The 15581-nt window shown below is 45.8% G+C and overlaps 1 protein-coding gene across 1 annotated transcript in view; it reads left to right on the plus strand.

The window, feature by feature from the left end:
* Window positions 1–15581, plus strand: part of LOC146174540 (venom metalloproteinase Antarease-like) — a 102344-nt gene that overhangs the window by 24540 nt on the left and 62223 nt on the right. Inside the window, exon 4 of the mRNA XM_084584947.1 lies at window positions 9801–9960. Coding sequence (XP_084441073.1) covers window positions 9801–9960 — 160 coding nt within the window. The remainder of the gene's footprint in view (window positions 1–9800; window positions 9961–15581) is intronic.

The raw sequence follows: 15581 nt of genomic DNA on the forward strand, positions 1-15581 counted from the left end.
GTGACCTAGGAATCGCCGTTCGTTGCAGGCAAAGTGGAATTTCTCTGGTTTCAACGTTAGGCCTGATGTCTTGATTGCTTCGAGCACTGTCCGAAGACTTTTCAAGTGTTCTTTTAAGCTTCAGGAAAAGACAAGGATCACCCAAGCACACCAGACAAATCCGCCACTTCAAGCTCTTGAGCACAGTGTCCATTACCCGTTGCAGCGTTGCTGGTGCGGAGCAGAGGGGAAATGGCACCACTTTAAACTCGAATAGGCCGTCCGGTGGGATGAATGCAGTTTTGTCTGGAACAGTTTTGTCGACTTCAATTAGCCAATAGCTGCTCTTAAGGTCTATCGACATGAAGTATTTAGCGTTGCATAACCGTACCAGTGTGCCGTTGATGCAGAGGAGGGGGTATACGTCTTTTTTCGCTGCGATATTCAAGGGCAGGGTTTCGATGCAGAAACGAATGGGGCCGTATTTCTTTACCAAAACCACTGGCGCCTCCCAGGAGCTCTTTTATGGCTGGATAACGTCGTCCTGAAGTATTTCTTCTACTTGATCACGGATATGACCTTTCATTCTAGCAAGGATACACGGTAGGGGCCTTGAAGCAGAGTTCATCCGTGACGATGCTGTGCTTGGCCAAAGGAGTTTGTCGCAGTTTCGAAGCTGACTAAAAGCATCCGCTGTAATTTTGAATAGCTCTAATCTGATCTTGGCTACATCAAGGTAGTGCTGCATTCACATTGAACCTGGGATGGTGGCTTTGCTCAGCTTTGTCATTCGCGGGCTCATGGGGGAGGGCGACGACATCGCTGACGTCTGCTAATTCGTCCAGGAAGGCGACCTTTATTCCCTTGCTGTGATGCCGGTATATAAACAATGTAAAAAGTGTCATTTACGAAGAATTCAACCCCGCAAAATGTATCAGTAATGTCCCTTTGTCGCGCGTAACATAACACAATGAAATATTACAGGCATATCGCGCGATTCCAAGCCACGTCCGTATATGTATCTGAATCATGCATACTGCCAGCTAGGTCAAGGAAGTCATTTGTTTCTTTGCTATATGGAAGTAAAACACTGACTAGCTTAACTTAACATGGCAGCATTTTAGAGCACGTCGTACAATGTCACATTAGATCTCGCTAACAACGTCTACAGATGCCGATATTTCGAGGGAAACACAAGCGCCACGAAAACGCAGTCAGTCAGGCCGTTAAACTCTGGCACCAAACAGAAAACATAAATCATAGCAGGAAAGCTACTACTCCTTGAAGACAAAGTTTTGAGAAAGGCAGCAGATTTGTGTTCATCCAACATGCCACCCTTGGATAGGCTAAAAATGTACTAGTTGCAAAAAAAAACCAGTTGCAACCATGGTATGCGAAAATATTTATGTGTTAGCACTCTGCTTGGTGTGCGACCAGATCTGGATTGCTGCTTGTTATACATCTTCTGACAAGGATAGATGTACCTTGCGACGATGGTTGGGAGGTTACATGCCTACGACAGGCATACTGCCGGGTTTCTGGAACGTCCCGTGCCGTTTAGTGGGCTTATGTTTCTTAAATAAAAATGTCACAGCATAGGGGAACCCAAATTGCTGTTCGTTGTGTGTATTGCGTGTTTCTTTTCTTTTCGTGCTCCTTCACAGCTAAAAGAACAAACAGGACATTTCGAATAAGTTTACGCTACTCTATGTTGTGTTTGCAAGGACGCCATTAATGCGCGCAAAAGAAGCAAAAAAGCTGCCGTCTGTTCCTTTCAGGCCTGTTATCAAAATAAGCTGCGCCAGATTCCTTTCAACCCCACCCCTCTTGAGAGCAAGGCTAAGTGTTGTTCCTTTTAAAAATACATGGTCCGCCTCAACGGGTACGCTCCAGCACTTGAAGCTATGCGCCCATTCACTCATTGAGCTGTATAAGACGCCGACACTGAGCAAAGGATTGATGCACGCTTATACGGACAAGATAGATATCTTCGGCGCCTTGGGATTGTGGAAAGGGCACAGAAGTCTCAAGAATAGGTTCTCATTTCACCTACACTAAGAATACTGCCTCCGCAGCTGTATTCGAACCGTTGCTCTTGCGTTGGATAGCGGAACGCCCCGGCCTCTCTACGGGCCAGCTCTAGGAGCAAAGGAAAACGTGTAATCCACCTGGTAATGTTTATTGAAGCATGTAGTGCATGTGACCCCATTATGGCTTCATCATGCTCTGACAGCAAAATCATTTACTCTGTCCTCGATTGTGTGGAGAATATCATTATCCCAAATAAAGGCCGGAGTGCACAACAAAGAAGGCATTGTGTTCCGTTTGATAGCACAAGGGCAACTGAGGTATTATGCATAGGAAAATATGAAATACGCGTCTCTAATAAAGGCTTTGTAACTTCAGCTTAAACGCATTGCAAGTGATACGCTAAAGTAACTGGTTTCTCTGAATAATATTCTTGTCGATATGCTTTACCGAGATATCGAATATAACAAAACGTTTAGTGCTACATATTTTGTCAACTTTGCTGGCATATCTTCCGCCGTCGATATACACATAACATGTAGCACCAATGCATGCAACAAGTGTGAACTCTTAATGCTCATGAGAACCCACATCGAAATGCTAGATGGCTACTGTGCCTGCTAAATTGTGTTGCACATCATCTGTTGCGCCGAAGGCCCACTCAGGTGTCTTCTATGTCACTTGTAGCCATGGTCCCACGGCTCAATTGTATTTTGCTACAAATTTCTATAAACAAACAATGTCTATTGCACTGGACCGACTGTGGTTTTCGAACAGCCAGAATAATTCAGAAATAAAGGAGGATCCGTGTTGCTTTAACTACGCCAAAATATTTTGTTCGCTATAATATGGAAATTCAGCTTTTTGCAACCGACATTATTTCAATCTCAAGACGCTTGGCAACTCACCTAAAAGATGCGGGAATAACTTCGGCTTTAGCGGCAGCGTTTCGATTTAGTTGAAGAGACGGTAGCACTGGTATATTAAACAATGTCAGCGCATAAGTTAGAACTGAAGATGATGCACGATAACACAAGCAGTCCACTGCAGTGTCTCTTATAGCAGACATTGCGCTTCTGAACGTCTAAGTGCGTCAAACATATTTTACGACGAAAGACACGAAGAATGACAAGTAGCATGACGTTAAGAATCCACCGACCCGAAACGCCACGAACACTCGAGAGCACATTCAAAAGACAAAGCGCACGACAGACCTTATCAAAGGACCCGACCGACCCGAGATGCTGACTAGACAACGAACCCACTGACCCAGTACAGCACTACACCTGAAGACATCACCCCAACCTGTGCCGTTTGATGCGCGCCTGGGACGCAGCTGTCAAATCCCGACGACTATTGCAGTGAAAACTTCCCGGGCCATGATTCATCGGTCATCATGGCGGCAAGCCATTACCTTCTTTCGCTCCTGTCTTCACCGATCCACACCTGATCGTCATGTCATAAACCTGATCGACTTGCACTTCTTCGTCCACCGATCGGGATGATCACTCGGTGGCCGCGCGTAGTGTTACGGGCTATGAAGAAGCGGGCACTGGTGTGGGCAGGCGCGCTCGCGATAGATCCGCCATTTTCATTAACGTCATCTGCCATCGCGATCTGCAATGTGCCGTCTCCTTTCTTCATCGGCTTCCCGCCCCCTAATATTTTGGTGGGAGGCGTGGGTACGTCATCATCGCTCATCACCTTTGCCTGGAGGAGGAAAACCTTTTATTTTATATTTCCTTATCTTTCTGAGTAAAGCCCTCAGTCCAGGGCCCATGTGCCGCCTTAATCTTGCAGGTCCGCCAGGACAGCTGTCGCTGGACTTGCGGGTTGGTGCTAATAAAATGGTCTCAGGTAGGAACAAATGCATGTTAGTTCATAAGTCCATCGGCCACTGCAATTTTCTCGGCCCGCTCGATTAGCCGGCGTTGTTCGGTCAGCTCCGTGCGGGACAAGGCATCTTCCAAAGAGAGGGTGGGGTGAGTTATAGGTGAAATGCCGCCGGGTGGTTTTGAGCAGGCCCACACAGAATGATATAGTGTTGGTCGGTGTTGTTGGCAGGTGGAACATTTTTCTGGGTAGCGGTTGAGGAAGAACAAATGTTTGCGGTTCAGATTTCTATACGTGTGACTCTGCAATTGTCACCATGCCAGAGCTTCGGCCTTGGTGAGTGCATGGTGTGACGGTGCCAGTGTTCTTATTTGTGTACAGCAATATAGTGCATAGTGGGTGTAAGACTGTAGAACTGTGCGGGCATCCTCTGTCTACTTCCCCTCCGCTTCCGTCGACAGAGCCCGGAAGGTTGCTGCTCGGGAGCTTCGGTGCCCTGTGTGTTCTTGCGCCGTCGACAGCGGGCTGCTGGGACGACGCATCGTATGGCGCGGTTTTCCAGCCAGCCGGACCCGACGCGACATCGCAGTTCCCCACCCACAGCCCAGTCTTCCACCTTGACCACAAGACACGAAGAATCAGAAGTAGCCCGAAGTTAAACCCCACCTACCCGAGATGCCACGAACACTCGAGAACACATCAAAAGATTTTGACACAGCACACGACAAACCTCACCAAAGGACCCGACCAACCCGAGACGCCGACCAGACGACGAACCCACTGACCCAGTGCAACACTACACGTGAGGACATCCCCCCCGCATGCGCGCCTATGGCCCAGCCGCCGAATCCCGACGGCCACTAAAGCAAAAGCTTCCCGGGCCATGAATCATCGGTCATCATGGCAGCAAGCCGTTACCTTCTTTATCTTCTGTCTTCGTCTACCGATCGCGATGATCGCTCGGTGGCCTTGAGTAGTGTTACGGGCGATGAAGAAGCGGACACTGGAGTGGGTACGTGCGCAGGCGCTAGAACAGCCATTTTTCATTAAAAGTCATATATTTTCAATAAAGGGCATATAAAGGGCACCGCAAATTAACTTTATAAAATGATTGTTTACCATAATCAGGAAAACAGGCAGCTTCTTGAAACGATTATAATTCGCAGGTAGGCCGCAACAACGTCCAACACATCAACAGCTACTAGGCTCATAGTTGAACGCAAACTATATCTGTGTCTGAGCTCTGACGTGGCAGGCAGCCAGTGTAAATCTATTAATGTTTGCGCCACGTCAAAAAAGGCTACGCACTTAACTCTAGGGAAGCACTTCACAGTGTAAAGAGATAAACGCCGAATCTTGTACTATACAGCAGAAATCCCCCTTCAACACTTTGGACACACGCAGCCGTTTATAATAATGTGGCGTGCTCTTTCACGTAAACTGGAAGTGAAAGTGCTGTGCTAAGGCTATGCGGGTAATCAGAGCTGAACACAAGCCACTATTGCGTCATATAACTGTATGCGGATCGTACGTGCCCCTAAATAAACTTCGAAAACATTACCTGGCTCATTAGCGTCGTGTCAAGAAACCCAGCAGAGCCTGACTACGGAGCTGATTAACTGAGCATGTCCGCACGAATTGACATTTTAGAAAGAACATCGTGCCACTGTTATAACAGAACCATCGTTCTTCCGTTCTCCAGCCAAACGCACGCACCACTCTTTCGTAATTTCGTATTTCTGTGCATCAGCGCCGAAATAAATCAGATAGCTTTTGGACGATTAGCAATAAGTACTCACGGGTACACAATGAGCGAGGCGATGATGTGCATTCGGCAGGTTTCTAAGCATAGGAAGTTAAGACTAAAGTAATATATCAGGATGCGTAAGGAAAACAGACAGAACAGGTGAGCAGGTCGATAAGGTCTATAACAAAAAATGGTTTACTGAAAATTGAGTAAAATTTTGGAATTGATCAAGTGAGTATACAGAGTACAAGGGCGGAAAACAAAAGGGCTTTAAACTGCACCTAAAAGACGCACAAGGTAAAAATTCGATAAATTTTATGTAACAGAAGAAGAGCACGGAAAGCGGCGAAGACAGGTCAAGAAGGAATCTACCATAACTAAATAGGCAGTGCCCTACTTGATTAAGCATTTTTGGGTGTTTGGTTTGCCTCCTGTACGGGCAGTATACAGAGAGCAAGGTGAGAGCATTGCGTCACAGTTTCCGAATGCGCATCGAGCCATCAGTTCAGGTTTTACCTTCCAAAGAACGCAGAGATATATTAGTTGTATATAAGGCTAGTACTTACTGAAGATCACAGCTTTTGGTTTTAGAGGACACGACGGGCATATGGCCTTCTCCCATATGACTCAGGTGATACAAATTTGGTCAAGAGGGGACTTGTTATCTCTTCTTTACGGCAGGCGCTGTGCAAGACCTGTCCACACTTGATGGGGGACAGCGTTTCCCTAGAGATGGATGGTTTCCATATAGCGGATACCATACAAGCCTTTTGGTATCTCCAGCTAAATGCTGTTTAAGGATCATGGGACATCGGGTAAGAGAGCGTAACGAGAGTGAAAACAGGAGACCGGTTGGGGCCCTGTCCTAAGTGTGCCGAATTACTCATCGTGTTAACAAGATCACGAGCCTATTTGATGTTAGGGTGGGGCTGTCTGCACATGGAAGTCAAACAGTTTGTGTTGGAAGGCGAGTGGAATGAGCGAGCCCAAGGAAGTCTGCGGCGTGCTGTGTAAGGAGCGCCTTGTCAACTGCTGCGAAGGAGTGGTGAAAAAGAGTAATATAACATGTGGGATGGCGTACGAGGGACAGACTGACCGATGCCTGAGCATAGACCGATGAAGTGAGCACAGGAATGCGTATGAAGCATTGTCGGCTCCAAGGAACTTGGGCACTTACTGCTCTCGTTGCTGAAAAGATGGCACAGAACAGGATCGAAGGATGAAGCTTTGTGCGGCCAGATTCATGCGCAGAAAGGTGAGGGTTTGGTGAAAAGAAACCTTGTAGAGAGAGATTATCTAAGCCTTAAAAATGATTTCGGCTCATTAAGGGGAGTGCACAGTGTGCAGTCAGTAACGCTCAGCTTGAAGCAAGTGCTAATTCTGCGTCTGGACAAAAGGAGGCGATAAGTTCATTTTTCCTTTTTTTAATTATTGTTTTCATATTATTGTTCCTTAAAAACTTAGTCTCCAAATTTTTTTTCCACTTTTCTTCCTTTTCATATGTTCCCTCGTTTCTTTTTCACTTAATATTTTCTTTTTCTCCATACTAGAAATAACGAGCCAGGCAGTAGTGTGCGCAGCTTCGGTATGGACGTCTTTTTGTTATCTCTCTTGTGTATGTGATGGACAATGCAGCATCAGAAGTCATCAAATTCGTTTAACCAACTAGCCCGTACCCAAGCTTTACTGAGTACTAGCGTGCTAGGAAAACTTGCCACTCTGTATGCGTAATGTCTGATGACATCGATGGTAGCGGAATCATAGATGAACGGTAACATTATCCTAATTCTTGAGAAAGGAGATATTAAGGATTTCAAAAATTACGGACAAACCAGCTTACGCGCTGTTACGTATAAGGTGTTTACTATGGTAATCGCTAGCAGAATCAGGATAATCTTAGAATCAATCAAGCAAAAGGTCAAGAGGGTTTTCAGATAGGGTACTCCACTATCTATCATAGCCATACCATCAGCCAGGTGATAGAAAATGCTCGGAATATAACCAGCCCTATATATAGCTTTCATTGATTAAGAAAAAGAATTTGACTCAGTCAAAACCTCGCTGGTCACGCAGGCACTGCGAAATCAGGGAGTTGACGAGCCATATGTGACAGTACTTGAAGATATATTAAGTGGCCCCACAGCAAACATTGTTCTGCATCAATAAAGTGACAAAGGTGTTAGGCAAGGAGACACGATCACCCCAGTACTACTCAGAGCTTACTTGAAGGATGTATTTGGACTTCTAATGTAAACAGTTCGGGATAACGTTTTTGGAGAATACCTCAGCAATCTGCGATTCGCTGATGCCATTGCACTACTATGTAACTCAGGGGATGAACTGCAAAAAAAATGATTTATGACCTATACAGGGATAGCAGAAAGTTAAGCTAGAAAATAATATGCAGAAGACAAAGGTAATGTTGAACATACTTGACAAAGAACGGCAGTTCACTATATGTAGCGAAGCACTGGAAGTTATATACGAATAAGTCTACTTAGTGTAGTAGTAAGTGCAGATCGAGACCATGAAATGAAAATAACTAGAATAATATTGTGATGGAGCGCACTTGGCACATACCTGCAGGTTATGACTAGCAGCCTACCGGTATCACTGAAGAGGAAAGTGTATAACAGTTGCATCCTTCTGGTACTGACATATGGGGCTGAAACATGGTGGTTACCGGATAGGCTTTTGCTTGAGTTTAGGTATGTAACGTTAAATTGTAGGTTAAAGTTAAGAGATAGGAAGCGTGCAGAGTGGTTAACAGAAATAACTCGAGTTAATGACATTCTAGTGGAAATCAAGAAGAAAAAAATGGCCATGTAGTGTGAAGAGAGGAGAACCGATGGTCGCTTAGTGTAACAAACTGAATTCCAAGGGAAGGAAAGCGTAGCAGGGGCGGCATAAATTTATTGGGCGGATGCGATGAAAAAATACGCAGGGTTCAAGTGGAATCAGCTAGCACAGGCTCATTGTTAGAGAAATATGAGAGAAGGTCATCGCTCTGCAGTGGGTATAATCCAGCTGGTGATCACAATATCGTAGAACATGTAGCTTCAAAAATAAATTTAACCTAGATTCGTAAACATAACTGAACATGTTATACTCGAAAGCGATGGTTCCAAGCGGATCTCAATGCAGTAGAAGTCAATCTCTCCGAGGACTAGGGATTTAGAGACACTAGTGATTAGGTGACTGAATCTGCGGTGCATGTTATCAAAAAGCAATTAGTAGATTACCGGTTGAAGCGAAGTAAGATTACTGTAGTATAGGGATAATAATTTAGTGCATGAAACATAGAAATAGCTGTTGGATGTATAACAACATTCCACATATGGGGAAGAATACCAGTATAGTGAAAACTACCGCCACCCATTTTCAAGGGTGACACTTTTATAATCCATTCATCCACAGAGGCAATAAGTGACAAGAAAGAATAAAATTTAAAAAAAAATGGATCCAAAATCCTCTTCCGGGGTACAATTAATGGAGAGCAAAGGACGCATTCTGGAAATCTTCGCATGTAACATTCTGAAGAAATTGACAAAGAATCTCCTGTTACACAGCTAATTAGAGTCATGTAGCTAGGTAGACACAAAGTACAACAGAACAGAAATCTCGTGCAGCTTTTGCAAAGAAGTAGCAAATGAACCTCGAGCGTCAAAATAGTTTGGTTTATAGGGTGAAACGGTTAGATACGCAAAAGGAATAAATAAACGAACATTTCGCAACACAATCGACAGCAGTACAATAAATATTTTCGCATTAAAACAAATATGCAGACTTAAGTTGCCCCCCCCCCCCTCCACACCTCCCAGAAAATTTTGTGCTACACGCATGGGACTTTGTATACGATCTCTATACACTTCTTTGTAAATGAATTGAAGTTCAAATTGTTCCAATGTATCTTGCCTCAATTGTCTTTTTTGAAACAGTTGCTACATTCATGTTGCTCAAGAATTTCAAATAGTCCGTTGCGTTTGATAGTCTCCTGCATACCGATCGCAAAAGAGAGGATGATGTTTGTTCGTAAATCTATGTGGAAAATATTTCTATCGAAACATATCTGCATTGCGAAATATGTATACCAATGGCTCACAAAAAGGTTTTTCGGCAATCAATCTTTACGTGACATGGGTTATTGTCTTTTAATTTGCGAGATGAACCAACGTTTTGGTGCTTCTGAGCTCCATATATATTCAATTTACAGAGAGGATACATTGGAATAGATTTGGAAATCGTATGCCACGACGACGGTACGCCCGATGAAGAAGGCGCCTTTCCTCATCGGCTAACTAGCAGAGAGCAAACTCCATTTTTACAGTTCGGATACGGCATTGCTGATGATGAAGCCGCAAATAATATCTTCGGTGAGTGCGATGTCGCTACTTTCATTTACGTTGTCTATAAGTTAGTAGTACGGAGCTCCGATATTTAAATTTGGTGCGAACGTGTGGACATATAACTGAAGCGTAGGCGGAGCTCACAGCCAGGAACTTTTACACCTACATCTCACAAACCCATAGCCATTGAGAGGATACAGTCATGACTTAACTAAAACAAAGAACAATTGTCATCAAAACGCCGAAAGGCTATTCCATGGTGCTAAATCCGAATTCATAATGATCAGATGACATGATGGAAAGGGATAATTTATTTATTAGCTTTAATTCTATCTACAGGTATATACTTATACGTATGCTCACCACTGTAACTGTGTCTAGGTGTCACCTCAGTGTGTAAAATATAAAAAAAAAATTAACTGTGCATTAGCATGTGGTAAAACCTTGAGTACGCGAGAGCAATCTGCATGGCTGTGCTTTGGTTCGGCTTGAAAGTCGAGGAGGAGGAATCAACATTTATTATGCCCGAAATAATTCGGTGGTGCATGCAGGCTGGGTGATTCCCTAGTTGCGGGACCCATATCTTCCCAGCAGCTCTTGGCTCCTGTCCGTCAGTGCGAGCTGGATGGGTAGGGCGGGGCTGGATAACAAGGTCTCCCATCGCTCAAGGAGTTGGGGGTATTGGCGGGAAGAGGAGGAGGGGTGGTCATGTGTTTTATGCATTCTGCCAAGACATGCGGCAGGGTGCCTTTTTCATTTTTGCAAAAAGGACGGAGCATATCGTGTTCCGCAGGGTACATGCGGTTCATCAGTACGGGATGCGCAAGCGATCCCGCCTGCGCTCGACGCAGGATCGTCTGTTGTTGCCTGGTGAGTTTGGGGTGTGGCTTTGGCAGTCTGCACCTTTCCTCTCGGTACATACGAGTTATCTCCCGAAAGCTGGTAACCGCATTGGGAAGCTCTTTCGGCTCGTGCTTGTCCCGGATTGACATTTCTCGGGCATGGTAGTCTGCGATGGTGTAGCCTGGTACCTGCGAGTGAGCGGGGACCCACACGAGCACTATGGCTCTTCCCAGAGGGTTGCACTTGGATAGAATGGCTCGGGCCGCGGAGTGAATTACCCCTGTGCGGAAGCTTCTGTAGGGAGTCTTTGAGTCGGAGAACATGGTGGCACGCTCGGCTCTGCGAGTGCGAGGGCCACGGCCGCTTGTTTGGCAACTGAGGAGTCTGTTGTTCCTCGGTTAGAGCTGAATATCTATTTTGTAGTGAGATCCTGAACTCTTCTGCCCTCCCCCTCACCGCTAATTCGTTGATGGGTTTCTTTCTTACTAATCTGTTGCCTGCCTTCTTCAGATTTAGGCTAATTCGGGACCTCACCATCCTGTGGTCACTGCATCGCCCTTTCCCGATTACCTCTACATCTTGCGTAATGGCGGGGTTTGAACACAGTATGAAGTCAATTTCATTTTTAGTCTCCCGTTAGAACTTTTCCATATACATTTCCGGTTCGTCCGTTTGCTGAAAAGGTGTTCATGATTCTTAACTCATTACGCTCTGCAAACTCAACTAGTAACTCCCCTGTGCTATTCCTAGCACCAATGCAATAGTCCCGTACTGCCTGGTCTCCTGCCTGCTTTTTCCCTACCTTGGCATTGAAGTCACCCATTAGTACAGTATAGCGAGTCTTTACTTTTCGCATTGCTGATTCTACATCTTCGTAGAAGCTTTCAACTGCCTGATCATCATAACTACATGTAGGTGCATAGGCCTGTACAGCCTTCAGTTCATACCGCTTATTAGGCCTAATTACGATGCCTGCCACCCTCTCATTGTTACTATAGGATTCATCTATATTACCCGCTATATACTTATTGACAAGGAAACTTACTCCTAGTTCTCGCCTCTCCGGAAAACCTCGATAACGCAGTACACTACAGTATATGCCTTATTCGGCCTCCTAACCTCACTATGCCCTATGACATCCCATTTCACACTCTTTAGTTCCTCTAACAGCGCTGCTAAACTGGCTTCTCTAGCTAGGGTTCTAGCGTTAAATGTTGCCAGGGTCAGTGTCCAATGGCGGCCTGTCCAGCGGAGCCAGGAATTCTTAGCACACCCTGCTGCGTCACGGGTCTGACCACCGCCGTGGTCAGTTGTTCCGTAGCCGCTGGTGACTGAGGGCCGGCGTTTTATTGGACTAATCATGGGAGGTATCGGCCAATTACTGCACCAGGGTGGCGAACTCCTGTTCTGGCGAGGGTTTGCATTGCCGGAGGTGTTCACCGCCATCAGGTCGCACCCCAAGCCTGTTAATGCAATTCCATCGACAGGCTGATTTTTTCTCTTTTCTTTTCCGGTGGAAAATTGCGCGGCATCGGGATTTGAGCCCCGGTCCTCTTGCATGTGAGGCGGATGTTCTACCGCTACGCCACCACGGCACTCCTATTCCTACAATGGGACAGAAAAGGAACTCCTTGAAGAATTACAGGCACGCTATGTGGGAACACCTACCCCTGAAGCACTCCCAGACGACCACGGACCGCCAAACTTGGACCTGGATAGACCCTTAGAAAAAACAGAAGTCAGGGCTAAAATTGCTCGCCTTAAAGCAAAGTCAGCAGTGGCACCAGATGGAGTGAGCAACGAAATGTTGCGAAATCGGGACGACGACTCAATCGCTGCCCTAGCAAGATACAAGCAAGATTGCTGGTAACTAGGACGACTTCAAACCATATGGAAAATAGGGCACATTGTTAGGATCCACAAACTCCGCAAAAAGCGACAGATTGTAAATCTAAGACAAATTTATTTGAAATCGTGTGCGGGGAAACTCACAGAACACGTCATCCTGAGAAGTCTACACAGATACATAGACGACAATGGAGTCTACCCAACCTCTATCATTGTCTTCAGACCTGGTCTGTCGACCCAGGACATTGTGCTGCAAATGCAACACCAGATCATCCAAGCGCATACTAAAGACACGCGAGTTTCCGGGGTCTGGAATTAGCAAAGGCCTTCGATAATGTCAAATACAAAGCAATACTTGAAAACCTACAAGATCTCTGCGTAGGTGAAAAAAACTTACAACTACGTAAGAAACTTCCTCTCAAAGTGAGAAGCGACCATCCAAATTGGAGAACTCAAATCGGAAAAATTTACACTGGACAGCAGAGGAACACCCCAGGGCTCACTCCTCTCACCCCTGTCCTTCAATTTTGCACTCATCAAACTTCATCAAAGCTACAAGACATTGAGGGGCTAAACCACAGCCTCTACGCAGACATCACACTCTGGACCACGGTGGTAGTGGTGGACAAATTGATGACATCCTTCAGGCAGCTGTAAAAACTGTTGAAGAATACATAACCCCTAGAGGCCTGAAACGCTCTCCCGAAACGTCCGAGGTTCTCGTGTACCAGACACCCCGCAGAAGATTGCACAAATAACAACCGAGAATCAAACTAAAAGCAGACGGAATTCCCAACCACATCCCCAGAGTGGACAAAATTAGAATCCTAAATATGTGGCTGCAGGAAAATGGTCGTCAAGGAGCAACTATAAAGAAACTCGAAGACTGCGTTCAACAAACTATACGTCTAATTACACGCATCGTAAGTCGCAAGTCGGGCATGAGAGAAGCGAACCTCCAATGACTTGTACATGTGTTTGTCATTACCAAGATCACCTACGCAGTCCCGTGCTTACACCTTGCGAGCTGCGAGAAGGCTAAGATTGAAACAGGCATCAGGAAGAGCATAAAAACAGCTTTTGGTCTCCCCATCAGTACGTCAATGAATCGAATAATGAGGCTGGGACCGCACAATACGCTAGAAGAGGTGACAAAGGCCAACCAAATCTCCCAGTACGGTCTCCCCATCAGCACGCCTACGAACCGAATAATGAAGCTGAGGGAGCACAATACACTGGAAGAGGTGATAAAGGCCAACAAAATCTCCCAGTACGAAAGACTATCGCCCCGCCGGGGCGGGGCAGTGGTAAGACGCCCGACGACTGTGCCAGAGTACCCTGGTTCGAACCCGATCTCGGCGGCTGCGTTTCGATGGAGGCGAAACGAAGAGGCGTCCGTGTGCTGTGCGATGTCAGCGCACGTTAAAGATCCCCAGGTGGTCGAAATGTCTCCATAGCCCTACACTAGGGCTCCTCTTTCTCTCTTTCGGCTTTCAATCCCGCCCTTCTCCTTTCCCTTACGGCACGGTTCAGGTGTCCACAGCAATAAGTGTGACAGATACTGCACCTTTTCCTTCCTCTGAACCAATTAATAAAAATAAGACTGTCAGAATCCCGGACAAGAACCATACTGCTGAAACTAGGTATTCGATACGTAAGCCAAGGGGACCAGAAGGCGGATGTCCCGATGGAAGTCAGGAAGCGACTAAAAATCCCCCCCTCCCGCTGCCACGAAGTCTACAGCCAGAGCATCACGTGGAAAAAGGAAGAAAAGGGGCGAACACGTTGCAGAAGATATAGCAAGAAAGACATTAACACTTCTTTTTGGGCGAGTTGGTACATATTTGGAAAACTTTGAAAGAGCGCAAACACACACGACCACTAAAGACAAGAGACGACACACAAGCGCCGACTGTCAACTGATTATTATTGGAGCAAGGCAACACCTATATACAAAGCAGCTTACATAAGATAAGAAGTTTCGGTAACGCACGTGCGAGCAAGAGACACTGGGAAAAACTCGAAAAACCAAAAATAACAAGATGCTCAAGGGGTGAACATATTAGTCGCATCTAAAAAACAGACCTCAGCGTTTCAAAGAGATATCGAAGGCTTGCTAATGCATCTGTTGCCATATTTCGTGATATGAAAGGCTTCCAAGCTGAGACGTGCTGTCTTATCAATGCTCTTGCCGAGAATCTTCGTCTCATTAAATCGGGCCACGCAACCATTGCAATCACTAATATGCGCAACTAAATATGCGTACTTGTCTTTAAAATTCTTAACATTTCTTGAATGGTCCCCTAATCGATCATTGATGCAACGGCCGGTTTGGCCGACATACACCTTCCCGCACGTCAAGGGAATAGCGTAGACCACTCCCGTGGAACAGGTCACAAACCGACGTTTATGAATAATTTGGCACCCACCCTTTTTTTGGCCACAGATGCGGGGGCATAGCCCTCCCAGCTTACTGGGTGCCGAAAACACAACCGGCACACCGTGCCTGTTGGCCACTTTTTTTAAGTTGTGAGTGGTCTTATGTAGGTACGGCACAACCAAAGGTTTTTTGGCCTTTTCCCGATTACAGCCGCTCTTTCCTGTTCCATGCTTGAACTTCTGGAGGAGGGTCTCACATACAGCAATCAAGATCGAAGAGGGGAACCCCGCCGCTAAAAGTCGGCTTATCTGATTAAGGAAGCTATTTTGCATTCGATGCGGGCACGATTTCTTGAGAGCAGATTCCATGCATTGCAATGCTATCCCTCTCTTCACAGTCTTGGAATGCGCCGAGTCATATGGCAGCAGATCTTTTTTCGCTCGAGGGCAATAAGAGTTTTCCTCAAAGTTTCAAAGTTTTCCAAATATGTACCAACTCGCCCAAAAAGAAGTGTTAATGAAGTATCTTTCTAGTACAGTGGGCCCTTCATTTTGTGTTCCTTCACCTTCTTCTTTCA

The sequence above is a fragment of the Amblyomma maculatum genome, chromosome 11, assembly GCF_055883805.1.
Source record: "Amblyomma maculatum isolate TAMU_Amacu chromosome 11, ASM5588380v1, whole genome shotgun sequence".
Taxonomy (NCBI): domain Eukaryota; kingdom Metazoa; phylum Arthropoda; class Arachnida; order Ixodida; family Ixodidae; genus Amblyomma; species Amblyomma maculatum.